At 40.2% G+C, this 22,939-nt stretch overlaps 1 protein-coding gene across 1 annotated transcript in view; it reads left to right on the top strand.

Annotated features, from left to right (window-relative positions):
• Positions 1–22,939, top strand: part of COL5A2 (collagen type V alpha 2 chain) — a 134,670-nt gene that overhangs the window by 84,753 nt on the left and 26,978 nt on the right. The window contains exons 12-31 of the mRNA XM_032860255.1: positions 165–218; positions 3,118–3,171; positions 5,691–5,744; positions 6,701–6,745; positions 7,212–7,265; positions 10,288–10,332; positions 11,435–11,488; positions 13,701–13,799; positions 14,128–14,172; positions 14,289–14,387; positions 15,560–15,613; positions 15,843–15,950; positions 17,011–17,064; positions 17,656–17,754; positions 18,899–18,952; positions 19,787–19,885; positions 19,993–20,046; positions 20,177–20,230; positions 21,654–21,707; positions 22,429–22,482. Coding sequence (XP_032716146.1) covers positions 165–218; positions 3,118–3,171; positions 5,691–5,744; positions 6,701–6,745; positions 7,212–7,265; positions 10,288–10,332; positions 11,435–11,488; positions 13,701–13,799; positions 14,128–14,172; positions 14,289–14,387; positions 15,560–15,613; positions 15,843–15,950; positions 17,011–17,064; positions 17,656–17,754; positions 18,899–18,952; positions 19,787–19,885; positions 19,993–20,046; positions 20,177–20,230; positions 21,654–21,707; positions 22,429–22,482 — 1,287 coding nt within the window. The remainder of the gene's footprint in view (positions 1–164; positions 219–3,117; positions 3,172–5,690; positions 5,745–6,700; positions 6,746–7,211; positions 7,266–10,287; positions 10,333–11,434; positions 11,489–13,700; positions 13,800–14,127; positions 14,173–14,288; positions 14,388–15,559; positions 15,614–15,842; positions 15,951–17,010; positions 17,065–17,655; positions 17,755–18,898; positions 18,953–19,786; positions 19,886–19,992; positions 20,047–20,176; positions 20,231–21,653; positions 21,708–22,428; positions 22,483–22,939) is intronic.

The raw sequence follows: 22,939 nt of genomic DNA on the forward strand, positions 1-22,939 counted from the left end.
CTTTCCATCTTGGGGGTGGGGGGACATGGCTTTCTGAAAAAGACTTGTATCTGCGCTTGACTGCAATTGACTCGTCACCTAGTGTCAGAAGGGAGCGTTTTAATCCTCCTTGCTTCCCCCTCACCTTGTTTTCTGGTTTGTTTTTTTGTTTGTTTCCCTTAAAGGGTGAACCTGGTAGAAATGGAAATCCTGGTGAAGTGGGGTTTGCGGGATCTCCGGTAAGTTTATACATCTCAATACGATGCCACAGAGGCAAACTTTGGAAAGTAAAGAACAGTAAAATTGCCTTGTAATTCATTATATACATGTGTACTAGACACTAGCATCAAGATATGTGCCTTCTGTCACTGCAGAACAGTACGTTTTGCCAAAGTGATGGCTGATTCCAATTTCCTATTTTATATCGGCGCCACACAAATAATGCTCCTGAGCTCGATAATTATTTCATAACCTAACCGGATACTCTCCAAAAGGAATGTCAGATTTACGAAGTCACCAACCTGACCTGTTTCTATTTCACAACCTCCCAATCCCATTTGTCTTTAATATTTTTATTTTGTACAGTTTACACATCAGAAAAAACAGCTTGAGAGTTTATGGATTTGTTTATTTATACGCCAGGAACAATGAATTATGGACAGGATGCCTCTTTGGCTGCCCCTCAAACCCTCATGTTGGCTGAAATTCTTGATGTTCTGGTCCTAGAATCTAATGACAATTTCCACTGATGACTCCTAACACAGCTTTTCATGCCCCTGGCTTGCTACAAGGAACTGTCCCTGCTTACACGCCCCACCAGAATTCAAGACCTGGGCCACATGGCCATACACTGAACCCACCTTTCCATCCTTCTCACGCTACTTGGATAAACCCTCTCCCAGGATGTGCTACCCGGGCAATGGGGAAAATGAGAGAGAAGCAGCAAACATCCTCTTAACATTCTTGCTCTTAAAGCTTTACCTTGTCTGATAACCCCTAAATAGGTTCGACCTTCCACTTACGTTTCATATAATTTTCTGATGTTTCTGCCACTCGGTACAGCGGACAGTACTGAATTAGTCTCCACTTACTTCCTGAAAGAGCAGGAAGTTCAATGCTGGGTTTGGATTTTTTTTTTTTTTCTTTTTAAACAAATGAGTGCTCATCTTTTAAGGGAACTTACGGGGCTCCAAGGATTATTTTGTTTCAAATATAAAACCAATTTCCTGGCTCCCTGCTCTCTCCCTCCTCCCTTTCCTCCCCCATCAGCCCGGGGAGTCAATGCAGACACAGGCATGCGGTTTAGTCATTAGCACAGATGTCCACGTCGGCCGGTCCAGGCTCCCGCAGCCCATCCTGCCGGGCTCTCGAACAACCTCTCCTCGAGGCCTCCGTGGGGATGAAGTGGGCCCCACCAGCATGTGGCAGATGCGCTCCGCCGGTCTGTGCAACAGCACATATGACTGGGCTGTGATGACAGCCTCCGGTCAGCAGAAAGAGAACATTTTATGAGTCCTAGCACATCTGGTTCAGTTTCCTGTTGTAGTAGAGATGTGTAAGAGCATGAGAATTCCCTTGCAGACCATGAGAATTCAAAGCTAACTAATGATCTGAAATAGCACAGCTCAGTACTTCTCCTAGAGGCTGAGGGTATGGAGTTTCCTGCTCAGGAAGGAGGGGGAACAAATATGGGTAAAGAGGAACATTCCAGTGGACAGACTTAAAGGAAATTCGTGAAGTGAGGAATTCCTAAACAGGGCTGTGGAAACAGAAGAATGACTGGAAGTTTCTTTGTTCAGAGAACATGGTTTGCTGTGCCCTTATTATCATAACCCCTCCTTAGAGCACCACAGACACGTTTTCCCTGCAAGAGGTCACAGAGGAATGATTGCTTTGCTTTTATCATATAATTTCATTTCTTGAGTATCTGGTACACAGTGAATGAAGGCGGTGATGTATGGAACAGAAGGCTTTTCCGTCTGTCTAAGATTGTGTTAGCACAAGAGAAGTTCCTCAGGAAAGGTTTAGGAAAAGTGCTGTGAGTGTTAAGAGAAATGTTAGATCATTTCTTCTGCTGTTTATTCGGTGATTATTCATTGATGCCCACTCACCAGGCATTAGGCTAAGTGCCAGGGATGTGCAGATTAATAGTAATAATTGATAGTAACTAATATCAATCTACACTATCGATGTACTCAGGCTACTGGTGCCAGTGGTGATGACATTCATTTCAAAACCAAATTAATGTAGACAATGAAAATAACTAAGTCACTGGGTCCTTATCTATTTTAAGAGGGTCTGAGGAAAACCTTGCTGGCATCATTTCCAAATAGTCATACCATTTGGGCTTAATTTTCTGTTTGATTTCTAGTTTTCTAGTTTACTATGGTTAGGTGGAGGATGCATAAAATTAGTGCAAATTAAGGAATTATTGCGTCTATGGTCCAACTTGTTCTCTCCATACTTCCTGACCAAACCTCCTGTGGGAATCTCCTTTCTTCAGTTGATCTTTGAAACAATCGTAGACCATAAAGCTTCTCCTGAACACTTTACTTAAAGCAAATCTTTGATCACACTTTCATGTGATCTTTCTAATCCTGTTTTGCGGCTAATATTTAGTCGTTCAGAGAACGGGAACTTCTTGCTGCGTATGGACGTATTTATTCTTCTGCCACCAGTAGAGCACAATGTAGAGAATGCGTAGTTTTCTGTAAGTTCCTTTCCTGATTTTCTTCCACATGAACTGATCTAGCTGATTCAGACATGGAACACGTTGACTGAGACTGATTTTCCTGGTTTTTGTTGGTTTGGGGTTTTTGTGTTTTTTCGTGTTTTGCTACTAATTGTAACACAGTGATATAGTTTTCAAAATTTGGAAACGTCATCACGTCAATGCCTGGCAATAATCCATGTGTCTGTGTAAGGGGCGTTTCCACTCCTAACAGGGGTTTGCTTTGTGAACGTCGATCACCTTGGCATGTTCTGACAGGTTAAAGTATATTGCTCCTTTCTTTTCTTTGGTATTTTGCTAAAAAAAACTATAGTATTAGATTTTTGGTGAACAAAATTATATTAAACAATTTCCTATTCTTATTAATGACTCTCAAATGCCTTATCTTTTTTTTCTGCCCCCCACAGGGAGCGCGAGGATTTCCTGGGGCTCCTGGTCTTCCCGGCCTGAAGGGTCACCGAGTAAGTTTAACTCTTCATAGTCCCTTCAGATACTAAGGCTTGCTGAGCAGCGTCTGGGAGCATAACCTTCAGCATCGTTACAGTCTATGAGTCAGTTGTCCTTAGCGGGCCGTGGTCTCAGTATTCATCTGTGGTTACCAAATTCACAATATGTTTTTTATATTTCCTTTGAATTTCATTTGATTCTATAAACAAATACATTTTATGTTCTTACTGTATGCTGGATACTGTGCTACAAAGGAGACACAGTGATGAGCAAAAAAATCCTTAGCCTTCAGCTTCAGGCTCAGAAGGGTGACAGTCACCAAAAGACATAATGACTGCTTGGTGGGGTAAGTGACGTGATACTAGAGAGAGCACTAGGTTATGGGAGAGGCCCAGTCAGCCCAGGTCTGGAGGGCCATAGAACGCTTCTCTCTTTATAGCTCAAGACAATGCGTCCTTATTCTAAGTACAGATATGGAAATTACGTGCCACTCAGAGCGGAGGGAAACCCCCTCGCAGCAGCAGGGTGCGCTTGGCCACGCCGGGTTCGTGAGCCTGTAATGGAACCAAGAAGAGCTGTTTGCAGAGACGGTTCTGTGAAGCCTGGTGTCCGTCTACAGTGAAGAACACTTCCATTGGGGGTATTAAAGAAGACACAGAAGAATAAAACCTGAGAGGCTACTTTGAAAACTACGGCAAGATCGAAACCATGGAAGTTATGGAAGACAGGGACACTGGAAAAAAGAGAGGGTTTACTTTTATAACTTTTAATGATCATGATTCAGTTGGTAAAATTGTGTTCAGAAATACCACACTATTAAAGGGCACGATGGTGAGGTAGAGAAGGCCTTTTCTAAAGGAATGTAGTCCGCTGGATCACGAAGGTCATAGAGGTAGATCTGGCGACTTTATGGGTCGTGGAGGTAACTTTGGTGGAGGGCGAGGCTATGGTGGTGGAGGTGGTGGGAACAGAGGAGTTAGGGAGGAGGTGATGGTGGATATAATGGATTTGGAGGTGATGATGGCATGATGGTGGTGGGTCCTGTTTATAGTAGTAGAAGAGGCTGTGGTGGTGGTGGACCAGGACATGGAAATCAAGGAGGTGGATATTGTAGTGTTGGTGGAGGATATGATGATTATAAAGAAGGAAGAAATTTTGGAGGTGGTGGTGGGAGCCATAATGGTTTTGGAAATTACAGTGGACAGCAGCAATCAAATTATGGACCTATGAAGGGAGACAGTTTTGGAGGAAGAAGCTCAGGCAGTCCCTATGGTTATGGATCTGGTGGTAGAAATGGTAGATATGGTAGCAGAAGGTTCTAAAAAACTCAGAAGGAAATGCTACAGTTCTTAGCATGAGAGAGAGTGAGGAGTTGTCAGGAAAGCTGTAGGTTACTTTGAGACAGCCGTCCCACAGGCGTTAGAGGAGCTGTAGAACTCTGTCCCAGAAGGAACAATGGTCCACAGTTGGAGAAGTTACTGAAGTTTAAACAGGAAACCAGTCCTGCTCAGGACTCTTATCACCCCAGTTTGCAAACACCTGTAGCTATGGGTCAATGCAGTGTAGTGTCAGTTAGATGACGTATTTTATCTGCTATAGCTTTTGCTTTTTCATTTCATTACCTCAGGTATATTGCCTGTAAATTGTGGTAGTGGTGCCAGGAATAAAAAGTTAAGAGATTTTTAACTTTTCAGTATTTGTGTAGTTCAGTTTTTCTATATTCTAGTACAGAAACTTCAATAAAATGTAGTTTTGAAGGTGTTTCCTTGTGAGTTAACAAGTAAAGAAGATCATTGTTAATTACTATTTTGTATGAATTTTGCTAAAGTGAACTGTAAAGAAATACTTGGTGACTTGCAGTTTAAAGGGAGTCTATTTTCCGCATTTTCAAACCATGAAGTTAGTGGGCTCTGACATGTGGAAAGAATAGATATTTATATGTTTTCAATAGGTTTTAGATAAATAGGAGTATTTGCATAAGCATATGTGTGGATTTAAAAGCATTAAATACCCTCAAATGAAAAAAGATCTCAAAATTCCAGAAAAAAAAAAATAAATTACATATCTGTTTATCAGTCTATAGTCTATATATCAAAAACATGGGTGATATTTGATAAGTATATACTGGCTGCCCCTGTTTTGAGTAGTTGAGCTTCTGATTAGAATGCTTGCTGCTGTACTAATTATTATTTTGAATGTCATCCTTAGTTATAACCCATATTCTAAAACTATAGAAACTCCACGATTACTTGTCTTCTCTAAAACCACCATAGGTTTTTCATTTGTAGCTACAGATTAAATTTCTGTGACGTTCCAAAAATCTGAAAGGTGAAGATATTGCAAATTCAGAATGGTGCTTTAATTTTCTTCGAATAGGCTTTCAAAAAATGTTGAGAATTTGGAAACATTCTGGGTAACAACTTTAAATACCTGTTTTTATAAGGCACTTTCTGTGAGCTTATTTTTGTTTCTTCTTTTACACATCTGGGAATTAAAAAAGCAGTAAAATACAAATTTGTATTTTTCTCCTTAGGGACACAAAGGTCTTGAAGGCCCTAAAGGTGAAGTTGGAGCAACTGGTTCCAAAGTAAGTGTATAAACCCTAACCCTAACCTCCCCACTCATTTTGGGTTTGCTTCAAGTGCCTGCCAACTTTTCAGAACCCCCTTACATTTTGGAGGAAAGAGGAGTATAGTTGAGTGGATAAATATAATTCTTCATATATGAGTGGCAATAGATTTGGCAGGATACGCGACATTCTTAACTTTGCCACCAAGAATAGGCACTTGTTTCCGCCAGTGTACGACGGGTGTTTTTCTTATGTGAAGATGGCACTATGAATTCACCTGCTAAAACACAGCGCTGTTTTTTTCTTCTTTAAAAGTATCTGAGAGGTTTAGATAGTTTATTCGCCTCATTATTTAGTACCTTTTTGACTCCAGGGCCTTTTGGCCATTGTCTCTTCCCAAGATGTGTTTATGTTTTAGGGAAATAAAGAGACCATGAAAGAAGTACAGAGGACTTTTTAGTGGGAAGCATCATGAGATATATGAAAATACATACATACACGTGTGTGTGAGTGTGTGTCTATATGTATGCATGATGTGTGTATGTATGAATATATATATGTGCGTGTATATATATATGCTTTGGCTTTAATTGTTTTATTTTTAAACTTCCTACAATAAATCTTAAAGGAATACTAGTCAATTTTAGCTTTGTAACATTTTACTTGAGCTACAGTATAATCAGACATAAACATATAATTACCTTTTTAATACTAATTAATATGAACAGATGTAATAGTTTCAACAATCTTGTTTACATCCTCACTTTTATTTTATAATTTTATCTATAGAAACTAAATTGCTATTGCATTTTAAGAAAAAGTAATACAACAGAATCTTGATGTCCTTATTTCAAGTATGTCTTCCAAATGCTCAGATTGAAAATACACCTTTAAAATGACATATACTTGGAAACAGTGATTTGAGTATCCGTTGTACGTTTTTCACACTATAATGTAATCTCGTTTTGCTTTAGGGCGAAGCTGGCCCTACGGGTCCAATGGGTGCCATGGGTCCAATGGTATGTATTAATTTAATTCTTTGTTTTTTTTTTTTTTTTTCCGGTTTAGACCATATAAAGAGAAACGAAACGACATGGAGAAAATATGTTAACGGATAATGTAATCTTGATTACCAGTTGATGGACAAGCACATTCAGAGAATTGTACCCTTGAATAGCAAAGGCCTCTTGAGTTTCATTGTTCTTAACCATTGAAGGCTCTTACTCTTTTTCTTTAGTTAGTGTTCAAATCAGGATTGTTGTAGATTTGGCCCATTATAGGTACATTAAGTGCAACCTGTTTACGTAAGAGGCAGTAGGTAATGTATCTCCACGGGCAGAGATCTTTCCATATCCAGCATCGCCCCTGGAAATGCTACCGTTTGTGGCCGATTATCGTGAGTCTCCACTGAACTGAGGGAAGTAGTCAAACCACCGTAGAATTCAAATAAATGCTTCAGAGGTGTTTTTTCTCTCTCATCCGTAGGGTCCGAGGGGGATGCCAGGAGAAAGAGGGCGGCTTGGGCCACAAGGGGCTCCTGTAAGTATGTGTACTTCAACTCTCTCAAACGAACCGAATGTTCTCTTTTAAATGAGAATATAGTACTGCTGCCTACTTTTTAGTTTGTCAGCTTTTATCCTTGCTTTTTATTCTGAAATAAATTTACGTTTACAGAAAAGTTGCAAAGGTAGCACAGGGAGTTCCTGCGCACCGTTTATGTAGTTTCTGTTAATGTCGACATCACATATGACCACAGTTCGTTTGTTGCCTACTTATATTAACGCCAAAGTTAAGGAAATTATTAAAGACTCATAGCAGCATGGAATACGGTCCATGGAAAAAATATAAAATTCAGAATAGTAATAAAATTATGATAATCGGTGCCACTTATCAAGCAGTTATTGTATGTCAAGCATCCTTCCATGTTTTATTTCATATTCATCACAATCCTAAAAGGTAAGTGCTGAGTGTACCCTTCTAAAGAGCTGAGTTTCCTGGTCATCTGTCTTTGATTGGTTTTATTATTATTTTTTTAAATTTTATTTATTCATTCGAGAGAGAGCGCGTGTGAGCCAGAGGGGAGGGGCTCAGGGTGGGAGAAGCAGGCTCCCCGATGAGCAGGGAGCCTGATGTGGGGCCTGAACCCAGGACCCTGAGATCATGACTGGCGCTGAAGGCAGAGGCTTAACCCACTGAGCCAGCCAAGCGCCCTGTGATTTATTTTACATGTGTAGCTCGAGAAGTGCCTTTGCTGACTGTACACTGTGAACCTGGTAGGGAGGGGCACGTTCTATTGACTGTCTTCACAGCCCCTTGAAGGTCAGGCCATACTTGCTAACATTTCAGCCCTGCAGTTCATCGTTTGCTTAATTTGGACAATTAAGGACGGCACCAGCCTCTCCTATTACGAGATCTTGTCATCCCCATTAATGTTAGAATCCCAGGTTTACAGCGTCCCCTGCTGGGACCCCGAGCCACTTTAGCATTTCTCAGTAGTACTGAATTCAGGGCCCTGGTCGTGCAGAAGTGAGACCCTCTCACCAGGCCCTTGCTTATCCTTTTGGAGATAAAGTGTCCTCCGGAAACTTGAACCCACTGTAGAGTATAGTCGGCTGTTGCTCATCCGTCCTTACGTGACACGTCTGGTCTCATACGTTCGCTTCTCTGTGCTCTGTGCTACCATCTGCCAAGGCAGCTCTGACATTTCTCCCTCACTCACTGCGGGACACTGCCCTTTCTAAACCACCTCCCAGGTTAACACCATTTCTCGGAATCTTTATCAGAGTGTTGAATGTGCATCATGGAAAAGTATTTCCATATTATTAAAGTTCTCCACTTTGTGTCCTTTGCCTCACGATCGGGTACTCTCAGGACCTACTCCCACACATTCTTTGTTGGATTCTGCCTCTACGTGATGTAAAGGACGTGATGTAGCTCCTTTGGTGTGTATCTTCCCTCTTTTATCAGAAGCAGCTTTTCCTCGGCTCAGTTATTTTGTGACTCGATGCTGGTTATTGGTCTGGTGGCCGAGCCGCAGGGACAGGTGCTCATGGCAGTAGCATGTGTTGTCAGGTAAGATAGAGGCTTCTGCATTATCTTTACGTGAGGAAGAATAAGCTGTTAATGGTGGGAATGGTGGGGATTTCCACAGACCCACAGACTTCAGAGTTGAGATGTCAGAGTTCTTAGACTATCCCGGTGCCAAATTCCCTTCCTTCCAATCAAGGGCCCTGACCATAGGGCATAACAGACTTTCGTGTTTTAGAATTCAACCTTCTCAAGAACTCTTGAAGCTTTATCAAATCCTGGGCCCAATCTTCAGTTTTTTTCTTTCTTCTGATTGTAGAAGATTACAATATTTGAGAGTGCTTCCAAGGAGTCCTTTACTGATGATACATCACCCTTATCCTTTCAGTGTCTCTCTCCCATGTCTTCATTCCACGAGATCCATGCAATTCCATCAGCTTTATAATTGCTGTTTCTTCATGTCCTTTGCAAGTTCCTGAGCTGTTGTACCCACGGCCCTTTCTCTTACACTTTTGCCCCATCTCAGTTTGCCACTGGAGACAATATTTATTGGGGCATCATCACAGGCTGTCAAGAGCAAGTCATGCTTCATCTGTCACGAGCTGAAGGGAATCCAGCCTTAAATCCCATTTTATAGTCTGCTTTCTTACACTCCTTCTGGTGACAACGGTATTAGGGTGTCAGATCAGGTTTCCTAGGAAACAGCATCAGAGCAAAGACTTACATGCAGGAAATTTATTAGGAATTGTTCTCAGAAGCTACATTTGTGAAGAAATGAATAAAAAGCAGGGTTTGTTGCAGGGAGAATTTAAGCTGTAGGGCAATTACAACAAAGACCCCAGGCTCCATGAGTTCTCGAGAACTGTGGGTCTGGGATGGCTCGTCACTCTGGTCTTGAATGGGGGGCCAATCCTTTGTACTACTGCATTGCCTTAGAAGAAGCATAACCTCGGAGGGCTGCCTCCTTAGCCAAGGGTGTGGGAGGGTCTTGACTGTGAGCCATCAGCTTGCAGCACTTCCAGCAGTGGTAGAGAGACGGCTTCGGTGCTGAAGGACCACTGAGATGATCACCGTAGCCTTCACTGCTGCTTAATTCCCTCTGTGTGCGTGTGTATGTGTGTGTGTGTGTGTATGTGTGTGTGTGTGTGCGCCCCTTATTTTGTTACTGTTTTTACAAGGAGCACAGTCCTCTTCTGAGTTCATCTGCCTATTAGAAAGACTGAGGTGTACAAAATTTCATTGTCTCTGAGCTCCTTTGATTGAAAGTCATACATTCAAGGAAAAAGGATCATTTTAATCAGTTCCATTTTCTCAATCTTGATTTTTCTTTGTCATTGTTGTAAGGATAGATGTATTTATTCTACCTTATCAGTGTTGTACTCAAATGTATTTTTATTGCTGTTTGAGATTGTTGTCGGTCAACTTTCATATTTATTCTTCAGTTTCTAACAGGGAAATTTTTATCCGACAAATGAATTATGAGCAAATACTGTAGAAAATGTAATTTTATCTTGTCTCTTTTGTTCCTAATTAGGGACAACGAGGTACACACGGTATGCCTGGGAAGCCTGGGCCAATGGTGAGCTGCACGACTTTCATCCTCATTCATCCCTGTAGTGGTCCGTTGGCGCATTCACGAACACATGCAGAGCACCCACTGCATCCCTGACACCGGGAATAAAATGGTGATAGACACACAGTACTTGTCTTTGGAACTGCCTTGTGTATCAAGGAAGAGAGACCTATCGATTCATGTCGTAGCATGGTGCTGTTGCTAAGGGCTGTGTTGTAGAGTGTAACTTGAAGTTCAAGTATGGGAACCTTGCTGTACCTCCACCTATAGTGAGATACAGATATTAAGGAAGACTTAGAGAGGAGAACTTTTAAGCTAAACCTTGAAAGACGAGATACAGAATGAGCAGGAATACAGCATGGTCTGTATGATGGATAGATGAAAATCATGGTAAGTTCAGGGAAATTCGAGGATGGTAAATCAGATCTGAAATGATTTCCCCTTAGGATATGTCCTGCCTCGTTCTTCAGAAAGAGGAAACAAAAAGATAGGAGGAAAAAATAAGACTCATTTAAAAGGGATTTTATTACTGCAGAATGGATGGAATGACATCACAGTCCTCAAGGAAAAATCAGGACGAGCTGGAAAGGAATTCCTCTTATACCCACTCATCTCCTCTCAGTCTGGCCATTGAGTCAGTGGCCTCGACCCTGTGCGCCTCCCCAGATATGGGAGAGTTACAAATGTCCACATATCGGCCTGAAAAAATATCACTCCTAAACACCCACATGATTCTAAAGCATCATTTTTATAAAGTGCAGTTCTAGATTTTGGTACAAACCCTAACTTTCTAAAAACTGTATTCCTTGATTAGCACAAAGAAAGTACATCTCTCAGGAAGCAATGGTTTCAATTTGTGTTTGTGACTGGCTTATTCTCTAATACACTACCACAACCATTTAATACCACTGGACATAACTTTTAGCTCTATTCCCTATCAATGTCGGAAGGTACTTATTATAAAATGACATCATCTTTGTGATTTGAAAGTACTCAGTGGATTATTCTTATGTGTCAACATACAGAATGTCGTCGAAAAATGAAAGATGACCCAATTAGATATTGATTAAAAACCACATCTGATCACTTTTCTGGTTTCTTTTAATAGGGTCCTCTTGGGATACCTGGATCGTCTGGTTTTCCGGGAAATCCTGGGATGAAGGTAAAATGTTAATATATTTAGCTCTTGGTTACAAGAATTACTTGATTATATGAATGCTGAAGTGAGGAATGACATTTTGTTAATTATATGGAGGTTGCTTAACTAAGGAAAAAACCTAGAGTATTCTCAGCGTCTATTATGGTAGGGAAAAAAATAACTGTAAAAATTTAAAAATGAGATCACTAAACAATGCGTTATTAAAAGAGAATTACAACAATTGTAATATCAACAATATCATCAAACAATTGTAATATCAAAGAGTCTGTTGCGTTAGAACTCCAGTCTAGACAACTGTAACAGCTGCAGGGAATAAGAACTTAGTCTGAATTGGAAGTCTGTTCCTGGATACGGTGTCTGGCAGTAATAAACAGCAGAATGTTCTAAACAATAGGAGGTTAAAATAAATCAGACGTTGTCGAAAGGCTGTTCTCTGACACAATGCTGGCCTTCACTCCTCGCCCTGCCCCTACCATTTATGCAACCATTAGAGGAATAGGCAGGGAGGTTCTTTGGCTTTCCACGTGGGAATGGATTAAAGTATTCTGTTGGGATGATTTACATTTGTCGGGAGTCACAGTTTGTTCTTCTAGCATTTTGGATGATAAGTTCAAGGATTAAAGCAGGAGGTTATTAAGATTATATTAGTTAAGTTAGTGAATACATTCAGAAAACTTCAAATGTTAAACAACACAATACCTTTGACTACCCCTCACACCCAGCTTCCCCTTGGCAATAATTTCCTTCCTCCCAAAGAAGGGATTTGCTCACCGGATTCGTGACTATGGCCGTGGCAATCACCTCACTTCTTCTCATGGAATTTTGTTGAAGGATAAGTGATGTCCTCAGTAGAGGTCCAGGCTTCTTGTGGGGAGAGCTACTCAAATGGGCTTTGAACTGTTGTTTGAAACAAACAACAACAATGACAAAGTCCATAGCTGACATTGCAGATACTCTGAAATGTGAGCATCATCAAGTCAAATTACTCTTCAGGCTCTCGCTAATGCTGTCTGTACCCTCTGGGCCCCAGAGGTGAGGCTGCTCTAAAATGATGCCTATGTCATTCCACTCGCCAGCCCCTCCTTTCTTTGAGAACTCACTGTGCACTGGAGCTCCTGGGACCTTCCTGAGGTCCCCTCTGTTTCTGATCAGCTCCCCTAAATCCTAGTCCTGCTGCTACAGACCCAGGCCATGGAGGCCAGTCCTCACTATGCTCCCTGACCAAAATATGCAAAATCCCTTCCCCTTGCCTGTGAGACCCTCCACCCTCAAACTGAGCTCTGGCCAGAGAATTAAGGATAGAAGACGCACAATGTCCAGGACTAGGACTTAGAAGAAAGTGGTTTCTGCTCCTGGGGGAGGGTCTAGCTAAGACCTCGTTAGAACCACGATTTATATAATAGTTTACTCTACAGACTTCCTTCTCCTCCTGGGGTTACTAGCCCTGGCTCTTGGCTATTGAAAACTGCTTAAAAAGTCATTTTGCAAAACTGTTTTTCTCAGAAATTCTTTGCCTATCCTTTCCCTTCCTCCCCAAACAAAAAATTCCTAGATCTTCGTTTTTGGCCAGGATTTTCCTATACCTGTTAAATTCTTCCATGAGCTCTGGTTTTCTGGATGAAGAATAAACTTCCATATCCACTTCTTTGTATTTCATGGATTCAACAGGGATTTTATGTGTTTTATTGGCACTAATGAACACCCTGAGGCTTAGACTTTTAGTTCTAATATTCCAGGTTAAAGTCCCTCTAGGATTTGATCTATATAGGGACCTAATATATTGTATAAGATACAGAAACCCACTTAGGTTTAAATTTCAGATAAATAAAGAAAAAATTTTAGTATAGATATGACCCTAATATTACCTGGAACAAACTTAAATTAGTTGTTATTTATCTGAATTAAAACTTAATTAGGCTACTGTATTTTATTTACTATCTGGGCATCTATCGTGGGTTGAAATAAGGGTGGCTATCAGGTAACCTTGACCCCTTGATGCTGCTGTTAATGCTGAGGACGTCATCACTCTCGGAAGGGTAGGAAGGTGAGCCCACTCCTTAAGCTAGGTTAGGCACACACCCTTGTAAACCAATTTGTGCTCACAACCCCTTTAAATACTAGAGTGTAAGATGTAAAGCTCCAAATAAGCAATAAACCTTGAACCACACCACATTTATATTTTTCTTAAATTGACATGCCTTTTATACCCTGCTAGGGAGAAGCAGGTCCCACTGGAGCAAGAGGCCCCGAAGGTCCCCAGGGGCAAAGAGGTGAAACTGGGCCACCAGGTCCAGTCGGCTCTCAAGGTCTTCCCGTAAGTTCCTAGGACATCTAGGAGCAATGCTCTTAATAGGAAGCTCGACATGTTTTATAACATTAGAATGAAGGCAATCTATTTTAATTTATCTTCTTTGAATTCTGAATGTTGGCAACTAATTTAAAAAAAAAACATCTCTCTTGTCAACTCTGCAAAATTTAATCTATTTTATGGAAAAGGGAATTCGTTATAAAAGTGAGTTTTATGATATAATGGTGGTTGATTTTTTACGATAAATTTCTGCCTCTTTTAGAATATGGGAAGACATCCAAAGACCACCCTAGATATGGCTTAATGTCTTATAAACTTTTCATGTGTCTTTTAGGGTGTGGTAGGAACTGATGGGACACCTGGTGCCAAAGGCCCAACGGTAGGTAACTAACTGCATTCATCCACACAAAGCTCAAACAGACATAATCTTTTGGACGTTGACCATAGGCTTCTACGTGGATCTCTGCTCATCATGTCGCTCTTTCACTCTGTTAGGGCTCTCCTGGCACCTCTGGTCCTCCTGGCTTATCAGGGCCCCCCGGATCTCCAGGACCTCAGGGTAGCACAGGACCTCCAGGAATTCGAGGCCAGCCGGTAACATCCTCTAAAATAAAAATCATCCGTTAGTATAATCCAGCTAAGGTCACCAAGAAAAATAGCACTCAATGAGATGCAATGAAACATAGATTATGTGGCTTGTCTAAACGAGGCACCTGAAGATGGGAATCTTTGTAGAGTGGAAGCCAAATGTCGTTGTACAGGTTAGGGGTTTAAATTCAAAGGAGAACATTACTGCCTTGTGTTGGATTGTAGTGGGTTTTTTATATAAAATAGTAAGGTCGTGACTTCATGGTTAACCTCATAGAATCTTATCCGTAGTTGAATAATAACCATTATGGAAATATTTTTTGCAAGCCAGTGTGAAGAAAGGTGGAGGTTATCATGACAACATGGTGAAAATTGGGTCCAACAGCTAATTCTTGAAGACTGATCCTACCATTTTGTAAAATTATTTATTAGAAAAAATGTTATGATAAGTGCATAAGAAATAAACATATTGTGAAGTTGTGCTTATTATATTTTTAGCTTGATATGTAAAAATTAAAACTTTTTTTTCTTAGCACTAAAACGAGTACTTTGAATTCTGTTCCAAGTAACTTAGTTATGCTAATAAATCCTTTTATATGTTGGTGACAGACTTATTAAAACATGAGTGTTGCAGATACTTCTCATTTGATTTTATCATGTTCTCAATTTAGCAATCTGTTTCCCACAAGTTTAACTGGTATTTAAAGACACACATACACAAAACCCCAGAGCACTCCAAAGATGAAATGTCCTATTTGAAGTTGTCAAACTGTCAATAAAGAGAACATAAATATAAAATTATTTTGCTTCTGGGTAAATAAGTCTATTTCCTAAAATAAACCTGAAATAGATTTATCTGTAGATGTTATTATTGTTAGTTCTAATTTTAGTTAGCAAATTGCAATAATTGAATAATTCTAAGTGTTCTAGTATGCATGATAAAACAAGCAAGATTTTAAAAGTAAGTCTCTTAAAGACCATTGTAAAATAGAGAAACTGCTACCTAATTATACTATGTTTTATAAAATTTCACATACATTCTACAAGATTTGCAAAATTAAAAAAATGGTAATACAGACTCAGCTGTGGAAAGTTTCCAAGGCCCACTTTAATTAATTAAAGCAGATGGGACTGGCTAATTGTCCTGGTTCTCATAACTATTCATACTTTTATTTTAGGGTGATCCAGGAGTTCCAGGTTTCAAAGGAGAAGCTGGCCCAAAAGGCGAACCAGTAAGGTTTCACTTTTTTCCTGAAATGATAAGAAAAGTGTGAGTATTGTCCAGGAGTTCACAGATCAAAGTGCTCAAGTATTTCAAATAATAACAATAAGGAATATATCCTTGGATGGAAACAGTTTAATATGGTTTTAAATTTGTGACTGACTTCATTAAATGAAGCTTTTGACTGTAACTCCCTTGGACTCAGGCTCTTTCTGAAAACTTCCTTCTGTTTTTAACAGGGGCCGCATGGTATTCAGGGTCCAATAGGCCCAGCTGGTGAAGAAGGGAAAAGAGGTCCCCGAGGTGACCCCGGAACAGTCGGTCCTCCAGGCCCCATGGGAGAAAGGGTAAAATTTGAGTAATACAACAAATTCTTAGGGTTGCGGGGGAATTACATGGGTAAGTTTTGAGTTGGTAAGGAAAGCTCGAACAGTTAAAAGAAATGCTTGCAAGTGCGTCGAACAGTTCAGTATGGTTGTCTCTGGATTCACGGAGGCGACTGTTCAATCGTTGCTCACGCATTCATTCAACTAATGCTGATTGAACAACTACATTGTGCCCGTCTGATAGGTTGGCACGTAGTTGATATGTTGGTACTCAGTGAAAAAGACGGCAGTGGCGCCAGCCTTATGCGGGGGCTAGTAAACAGTAGTTTATTCCAGTGGGGAGGTAAACAGTAAACAAGTCAACAGGCAAACAAAAATGTAATTCTACGCTTTACTAAGTACTGTGTACACCGGGAAATAGCAGGGACATGGTAGAGAGCAGCTGTGAGCGTGTGACAGTATGTAACACTAGATTAGTGGTCAGGACGGGTCCTTTGGGAAGATGACAGTTTAGCTGACACCTGACGGTGCAGATGAGCCAGCAGGAGACCTTGGGAGAAAGAATGTTGTCAGCAGAGGAACCAGGAAATCCTAAACCACCAGGTCAGGAGGGCTGATGATTTTAGAGGTTAGAAGAGGTTGCTGTGGCTGGAGTAAGATGAAGCAGGTCCGAAAGGGACAACGTTATCCCATTACATGTACAGAGGCTTTCAGAGGATGCAAAGTTCTTCACACAGAAGACACTACAAACGCTGTTACCATTGACACTTTGATGGTGATAGACGGTGCTCATATCTAGACGACAGTTTTCCTCCATGTGTAATTTTACAGTGAATTGTTAGTATAGTTCTGAATTTGAATAATTTTTGGCTCAGTACTTGTACATTCTCCAAAATTTAAAATTTCTTTCCACATACTCAGGTTTTTTTTTTTTCTTTTTTTCCTCTTATACTTATCTACTGTCATGTTGGGTTGATCATGGCTCCTAAAACCTTATAATACTAAAAATAGAAGTTACCTACTGGTTATACATCTCAAGAACATCAACAATAATTAAGAGTCACCTGTTGGTCATTTGCAGGGTGCTCCTGGCAATCGTGGTTTCCCGGGCTCTGATGGTTTACCTGGACCAAAGGTGAGGTTATCCCATCAATGGTGACACTCACGTGGCAGTCGCTACATGATGACGATGATGCCACTGTTCAGAGTAGTGATCTGGCTTGGATCCACGTGGGTACAGATCCAGAAAGGAGTCATACACAAGCCTAATGTCAAATCCCCCCTGTGGAGGGCTGGTTTCTGTATTACAGAGGGCTAGGAAGAACGAGAATGGTTGGAAGTATGTAGAAGTTTGTTTTCAGACCTTCTCCAGATGGTGCTGAGAAGAAAAGGTCACACACCTTTACTTTAGCTGATATAGACTTTTTCCTTTATCTAGAAATTCAGACTCTAAAGTTTTGGTGTTTTTTTCCCAACTCTAGATTATCGGAGTGGTAATTGAAATATAATTTTCTTTAGCTAACAGTGAAAGTCACTCTTCTTTAATAAAGACAAATGAGAATAGAATATGTAGTGATACTTTTTGTAACTTTGTAAGTACTTGACAAAGTATTTGTATGGTATGCTAGTGCTTTGATTTGTAAAACATAAATTTCGTATTTCTTTCCTTTTATTTTCCTGCATTGTTTCTTTTTTTTCTGACACATTCTGTTTTGCATTGGAACAGGGGGCTCAAGGAGAGAGGGGTCCTGTGGGTTCTTCTGGACCTAAAGGAGGTCAAGGGGACCCAGGACGGCCAGGTGAACCTGGGCTGCCCGGTGCTCGGGTAAGAACACAGCCATTTGCTACATTAACTCAAGAGAACTGCTCCTCAGAGCTCAGCAAAAGGACTGTCTAACTGAGCTGGTCTTGACAAGTGGGAGCATGTCTTTTTTTTTTACAATTTTGACATGATTCACTATTTTTAAAATACTGGTTTGTTATTTTTCATGTATAGGAAATATAGTCATTTCTAGTCTCCCTTTCTCAAAGACATATGCATTCATCATTTTGCCCCTTGACATGAAAGTAAAACCCTGTTTGTCAATATTTACTTTTTATTTACTTGCTGATGAATAATTTATTTGGCTTTTGGCAGAGAGAGTTCCTGATAAATTTGTTTTTGACCAAATGTCACTAGAAAATTCATTTGGACTGTGAAATTCCTCTCATATTCCGTTGCCAGCAGTGCTCCTCAAAGAGAAGGGAATTATACAAAAAGTTGTTGGATGGAAATATACATTTGGCTCCACATAATCTTGAACCCAGTGTTCAAGATATGAGTAAAAGTCTATGATAGCCCTTCCTCCTTCTGCATGGGAAACCGACATTTTCCTAGAAATTCTTCCCTGGATACCTGATAGAGTTGGAACGCCATCTGAATGAGCAGTCACCACTGCTTACAGTGAAAATGACCCCTGAGTGTTGACCACATTTGGACTGGGAGGGCCACGAATTATAAAAACCTAGTGGGAAGCATAGCTTTGGGTGTCCTGAGTTTAGAGTAACTAGGCCTGAGTTTGGCATGACTAGTAAGGCTCCCCTGGCCAGAATCGGTATACTGTGTTCACGGCGCTGTAACAAATGCTGGTTAAGTGAGATTTCTAAGCCAGAGCGCCTCCTGTGCCCGCTGTGTAGACTCCTTTCCTCACATGTGACCTCTCCACTGTGGGAGGCTGTGCTGTGAGGGCTCCCCCGGTGAAGTCCCACGTGGTGCTGCCTGTGGCATGCTGTGTTTCTGCCCTGTGTCCTTCCAAAGCCATGCTGGCCAAGGCCCGTGACCGGCCTGTGAATTTGCCTAGAGAAGGCCACTGAGAATGGGCGTTGCACAGTGGAACTGGGTCCTTTGAACACGGTGCTATTTTTACTCTCATGATTCTTTACCTCAGTTGCAAGTTAGCGACAACATGACAAATGCTTTTAATTTTCAGGGTCTGACAGGAAATCCTGGAGTTCAAGGTCCTGAAGGAAAACTTGGGCCTTTGGTAAGTAATTTACATAAAACTCCCGAGGGAGCCTGGGTGGCTCAGTTGTTTAAGTGTCCAGCTCTTGACTTCAGCTCAGGTTTTGATCTCAGGGCATGAGTTCAAGCCCCATGTGGAGCCTACTTAAAATAAATAAATTAAAAGCCCATAATCCTCAGTATTTCTCAATAGACCTACAACTTAAACGATGAGATGTTTGTTTGAGGTCAATGTTTTTAATCGGGGGGATGCTGATGATACAGACATGTTTAAAATGCTGGAGCAAATTCATAGGATCTTGATATTTTAAAATTCACCAGAAACTAATCAAATTTAATTGATACCAATGCTTGAGATTGAAATTACTTCTCTAACATCAGCAGAAAAAGTTGAAATTATGTATTCCTCCAGCATTGGTCAAATTTGTCTATTAGAAACATTCTTATTTCTTGATATCCTCCCAATTGTATAGATTTAAAGATAGGTAGGTCTGACTTTGGACAGCTCACATACTCTGGGCCCTTCCTTTATATCAAAAATGTGAAAAAGAAGTACCAAATTTTCATTACCACAAGCTAGAGTAAATTAAAGAAGAATGAAAATTTTTCCCCGTGAGAATGAGAGTGTAAGGAGATGCGAAGTTGAGGTTTGTGTATAGAAGAAGAGTGAAATCTCTGTTCTCAATACGCAAAATACTTCAGGAGCTTTTTTTAAACACTCAACTATTCTGATTCACTGAGTAAAGGGTGAAGGATAATTTAAAACTTATGTAACTTTTTTAAGTACGGAAAGACAAGTGATGACTATTTAGAGAGAATTTACATAAAACTTACTTTGCTCCTGTCAACTTTGTAGGGTGCTCCTGGGGAGGACGGCCGGCCAGGTCCTCCAGGCTCCATAGGAATCAGAGGACAGCCGGGCAGCATGGGTCTCCCAGGCCCCAAAGGTAGCAGTGTGAGTACATGTGTGATAGGTCTGCTATCTCATCACGACCCTCACTTCAAGCAGTCGTGTTTTGAGCAGATTGATTGACGTTTAAATGGTTTCTAATTTTTCTTTAGGGTGACCCTGGAAAACCTGGAGAGGCAGGAAATGCTGGTGTTCCTGGGCAGAGGGTAAGTATACATTTTCTGCCAAAGGGGGGAAATATATATATATATATATATATATATATATATATATATATATAAAATTATCCAAATGTCTTGTGGCCCCACTTTACATATTATCTCTGTGTGATATTAGGGAGCTCCTGGAAAAGATGGTGAAGTTGGTCCTTCTGGTCCTGTGGGCCCCCCGGTATGTGATCTTTCCACGAGAATGTATTCCCATTGTATTTTTCATGTTTGTCCAAGACTTTACTTATGAGTAATTTTCAGAGGAAGTAAGTAAGAAAGTGCAGGATTGAAGAATTTCAGTTATAATCTTTCATTTTGATTCCTGTGTGAGTACCTTCTGCCTTTTTAAATGGAGCGATTGGACTTTTCGTTTTAAACTTCTTTAAAATGTTGATGGTAAAACCTACCTCATCATCTTTAAGTGTTGAAGAATGTGTCAACTGAGGAAAATCGGTTTGACAAATGTTTTGACAAATTTTTGACAAATATTTTGTACTTTTATTGATAGTACTTTTTAAAGATTTTATTTATTTATTTGACAGACAGAGATCACAAGTAGGCAGAGAGGCAGGTGGGGGAGGGGGGAAAGCAGGCTTCCTGCCGAGCAGAGAGCCTGATGTGGGGCTCGATCCCAAGACCCTGGGATCCTGACCTGAGCCGAAGGCAGAGGCTTTAACCCACTGAGCCACCCAGGTGCCCCTTGATTAATATTTTTTATGACACGGAGAAATAAGTTGGAATATTGGAATAGAGACACAGGTTTCCCCCATTATCTGAAAGTAGAGTGTTCCCATGAAACCTTTATAAGCTGAAATGGTATAAAGCCAAAAAGCAATTATCACTAGTTTATATGGAAATTTTTCTTAAAATTCCCAGACTCCAAAAATAGCCTCTCCTAGGCTTTTCTAATACCTTAGGACATATCTTGCCCTAACAGATGCACAAATAAATGTAGATAAAACTCAGATGCTCCCAGACACAGTTCCGCGCTATGGCGGCTTGATGTCGAGATGCGAGCGTGCTTCTCCAGGCAGGAGCTTGTGGGGGCCCCTCTCGCTGCCAGGGGTGCACTGCTTCGGTGACAGCTCACAGCAAAACAAATGCTGAATGTTTTGTTGTTGTTGTTTTGCTTTTCGCCTTTTTTCGTAAAAGCAAAAATTCTCTTCGGACGTCTTTCCGTTAGCAGAAGACTAATACAGATCTTTCATAAAAGTGAAGTGTTACAGCACGAACTTTGGAAAAGCAGGAGATGCTTGTATTGCCTGCTTAGATTAGTTATGTAAACGTAATGAATTTTTCTAGGTTCAACTTATCCAGTTTCCCCACCCAATTTTATGGTTGGCTCTAGACATTTTACATTTGGATCAAGAAATGAACATATGTCGTTGGTGTCTTTGTCAGCTTTAGAAGGTACTTTCTCAGCAGCACGGACTTCCAACAACACCATTCAACAACTTCATGATAGTGCTCGCTCGTTATCTCGCTAGGATGGAAACATGTGATTAGAAAACAGGCAAATATCAATCCTCATAGTAGGCCGCATACACCAGAAGCAGGTATGAAGGTCGGATTCTACTCATGACTTTCTTTCCTTCATGACTTAGGGTCTAGCTGGGGAGAGAGGAGAACAGGGACCTCCGGGCCCCACTGGCTTTCAGGTAGGCACGAATCCACTTTTCCATGTTTTCTACCATTAATTAAACTGCTTTTTTAAAATATGAAAAGATATGGTCAAATGATGTGAAATTCCACAATTTTCAAAAAAGTCATTCTTCTTTTAGTAAATAAATAAAATGGATAAAACCCAACATTTCTGTTCAAAGAGAAGGAACAGACTTCCCCCGAAAAACTGATCAAAATTTAAAATTGTTAACAAATTAAAAATTATGAAATGTTTTTGATAAGTTTTATTGAACAATTTTAAGGTTGATTCAGTTTTATAGACACAATGTCTTAAATTGTTTGTTGAATAAATTTTCATGATTTATCTAAATATATTGTATGGGAAATTAATAATGGGTAATCATAATTTGAATAAAAAGAAACTTTCAGGAGTGACTTTCAGTACTATACTAGCAACCTAAAATATTGCTTTCAGACCCATAAAAACTTGACAAATGTTAAGAATCTCCCGTTAGATTCTTATTTTTTTTCTTCTTACATGTGTCCAAATGAAAATCTAAACCTATAAACCGACCGTTGCTACATTATGGTATAAGATAGAGTTTTCTTGTTCTGTTTTCCTTGTCTTTAAACAATATCTTTTTCTTGAACGTATAGTCATGGAACCTGCGTGAATTATAAAAGGTAAACTGTGAACACTAGTGACCTATTAAACTTTGACAAATTCACAATTTTATTTTCTTCCTTTTCCTTTAGGGGCTTCCTGGTCCTCCAGGGCCTCCTGGGGAAGGTGGAAAGCCAGGTGATCAGGTAAGTTTATTTAAAGTAATAATAATAATAATAGCAATAATAAATATTGCTTGCCCATAATATCGTTTATTATTATATGTGAAGTTCTGTTCTGGTTTGCTTTATAAATGTAATCTCTTTTAATCCTCAAAACAACCCTATACATCTAGGTACTATATGATGCCTGTTTTTCAGATGAGGAAAATGAGGCACAGAGATGTTAGGTGACTTTCCAAAGTGACACAGCGGGTATAATTTGTGAATACTGGCCTGCTTCCCAAGACTGTTTGTAATTGCTAGAGATGTGTCTTCTGATAACTACCGAGATTTACTTGAAGCTTTATAAATGGTTTTAAACAGATATTATTTTATTTCTATTATTTTACCAGGACATCAGTTAATTTATTTTTCTGTGAGTGATTCATTCATTCATTTAACCATTCAGCAGGTATTTGCTGGGTACTGTGTGCTTAGGTGT

Source organism: Lontra canadensis, unplaced genomic scaffold (assembly GCF_010015895.1).
Source record: "Lontra canadensis isolate GAN:19392208 unplaced genomic scaffold, GSC_riverotter_1.0 scaffold18, whole genome shotgun sequence".
In the NCBI taxonomy this organism is placed as follows: Eukaryota; Metazoa; Chordata; class Mammalia; order Carnivora; family Mustelidae; genus Lontra; species Lontra canadensis.